This window comes from Propithecus coquereli, unplaced genomic scaffold, assembly GCF_000956105.1.
Source record: "Propithecus coquereli isolate 6110/MARCELLA unplaced genomic scaffold, Pcoq_1.0 Scaffold732, whole genome shotgun sequence".
NCBI lineage: Eukaryota > Metazoa > Chordata > Mammalia > Primates > Indriidae > Propithecus > Propithecus coquereli.
In genome coordinates, this window is record NW_012153419.1 from 252,030 (window position 1) to 254,114 (window position 2,085).

The 2,085-nt window shown below is 35.8% G+C and overlaps 1 protein-coding gene across 1 annotated transcript in view; it reads left to right on the top strand.

Annotated features, from left to right (window-relative positions):
- Window positions 1–1,250, top strand: part of LOC105824371 (neural cell adhesion molecule 2-like) — a gene marked incomplete at both ends in the record, with an annotated part of 241,722 nt that extends 240,472 nt beyond the window's left edge. The window contains one exon of the mRNA XM_012661793.1: window positions 1,070–1,250. Coding sequence (XP_012517247.1) covers window positions 1,070–1,250 — 181 coding nt within the window. The remainder of the gene's footprint in view (window positions 1–1,069) is intronic.
- Between the last annotated feature and the right edge of the window lie 835 nt (window positions 1,251–2,085).

Sequence of the window (2,085 nt, forward strand, 5' to 3'; positions counted from 1 at the left end):
TGATGTTTTCAAGGTTCATCCATACTGTACCACGTGTCAGTACATCATTGTTTTTTATGGCTGATAATATTCCATAAAATGTATATACCACATGTTGTTTATCCATTTTTCAGTTCATGGACATGGGTTGGTTTCACTTTTTGGCCATTATATACAAATGCTACCATGAACATTCATATGCAAGTTTTTGTGTGGACATATGTTTTCATTTCTATTGGCATATATGCTGACAAGTGGAATTGCTGTGTAATTTGGTAACTATATGTTTAGCATTTTTTTTTTTTTTTATTTCAAGGTATTGTGAGGGTGCAAACATTATGGTTAGACTTTATGTCTTTGCCTCACCCAAGTGCGGGTTAAAGGCATGCCGTTCCCCCCTACAGTGCTCCCCGTGTACTTAGTTGCGGATTTACCCCCCCCATCCCCCTAATCCCTGGAGAGTGGATGCCATGTGATCCATGTGATCACATGGATCACATGGATGGCATGGCAGATCCATGCCATTCTGCCATGTGATCACCCTAGTGTTGATCAGTTAGTACCAATTTGATGGCGAGTACAAGTGGAGCCCATTCTTCCGCTCTTGTGGTGCCTCACTTTGAATAATGGGCTTAAATTTAATCCAGGAAAGTATACGAGGTTCTAGATCACTGTCGTTTCTTATGATTGAGTAATATTCCATTGTATACATATGCCAAATTTTAATAATCCACTTATGGATTGACGGGCACTTGGGTTGTTTCCACATCCTTGCAATAGTGAATTGTGCTGCCATAAACATTTGCCTGGGGCTGGTAGTTGGTGTGAGGGTGGGGAGCAGGAAAGGGGAGTGGTTGCCGATGAGTAGAGGGTTTCTTTTGGGGATGTTGAAAATGTTCTACAATTAGATAATTGTAATGATTGCACAATTCTGTGAATATAGAAAAAAATTTAACTGTACATTTTAATTACATTTCATGGCATATGAAATATATCTCAATAAAGCTGTAAAAGAAATTTTAAAGATATAAAAGAAATCACAACTTTGGTGTATGAATATTTCCAAAATATATTTTTATTGCATTTACAGAAAGATAAGGAAGATCAATGGCTAGAGAAAAAAGTTCAGGGAAATAAAGATCACATCATTTTGGAGCATCTGCAGTGGACAATGGGATATGAAGTTCAAATTACAGCTGCCAACAGATTGGGATATTCTGAACCAACAGTTTATGAATTCAGCATGCCACCAAAGCCCAACATTATTAAAGGTAAGCAAAAGTATATTTTTTCCTAGGCTGAACATAAGTATGGTACCATCTTTTGATAAGCCCTATAAATTCTTTCTTAATAATGAAAATAAACTGAAATGTAAATTCTAGGTTCTAATCATGACTATTGTGACATGTCATATTCAACATTTCTTATTGCTCTTGCTATAGGTTATTAACTTGTAAATGTACTTTGACACCATTGACCGTTGAAGTGGTAGGCAGAGAATGAGCAGAGGGAGAGGATAGAAAGTAAGAGTGAACATGAAAAATTTCTGTTGAAATCAGAAGAAAACTTGGCAAAGAAGGCAACTTCTCTGTCAATCGTGTGGGGGCTGGTGCTCCACTTATTGTTAACTTTGTCCTAAAGTAATAATAAGCCTATCTGTGCCTGACCAACCAAGTTGATGTTGGAAACATAAAATAAGTTACAAAGTGAGGCAGAAATGGTCACAAATGTAAATCCCTAAGAGTTATAACTGGAGTCTTAAGGGGCCTCATAACACAGCAGGACATTCAGAGTCAGTTGGTGTTCACAACACACTGGTAGATTGTACTTTTGAAGATAACAGTGCTTACATCATTACGTGTTAGTGTATTAGTAGTGTTATCAAAGTCTACAAGCATGATATTAACTCTTTTCAGATACATGCTATAGAGGTAAAGATGCGAGAATTTATCCTGGTTCAAAATCATTTTTACCTCTCTTAATGAGTTGCCATATTGGTCATATGTTAACATTTATTTTTCCCTTAGGTATTACCATTAATATTTAAGTTTTATATCTACATGTACATATATAACATATATACATATGTATATATATATATATATT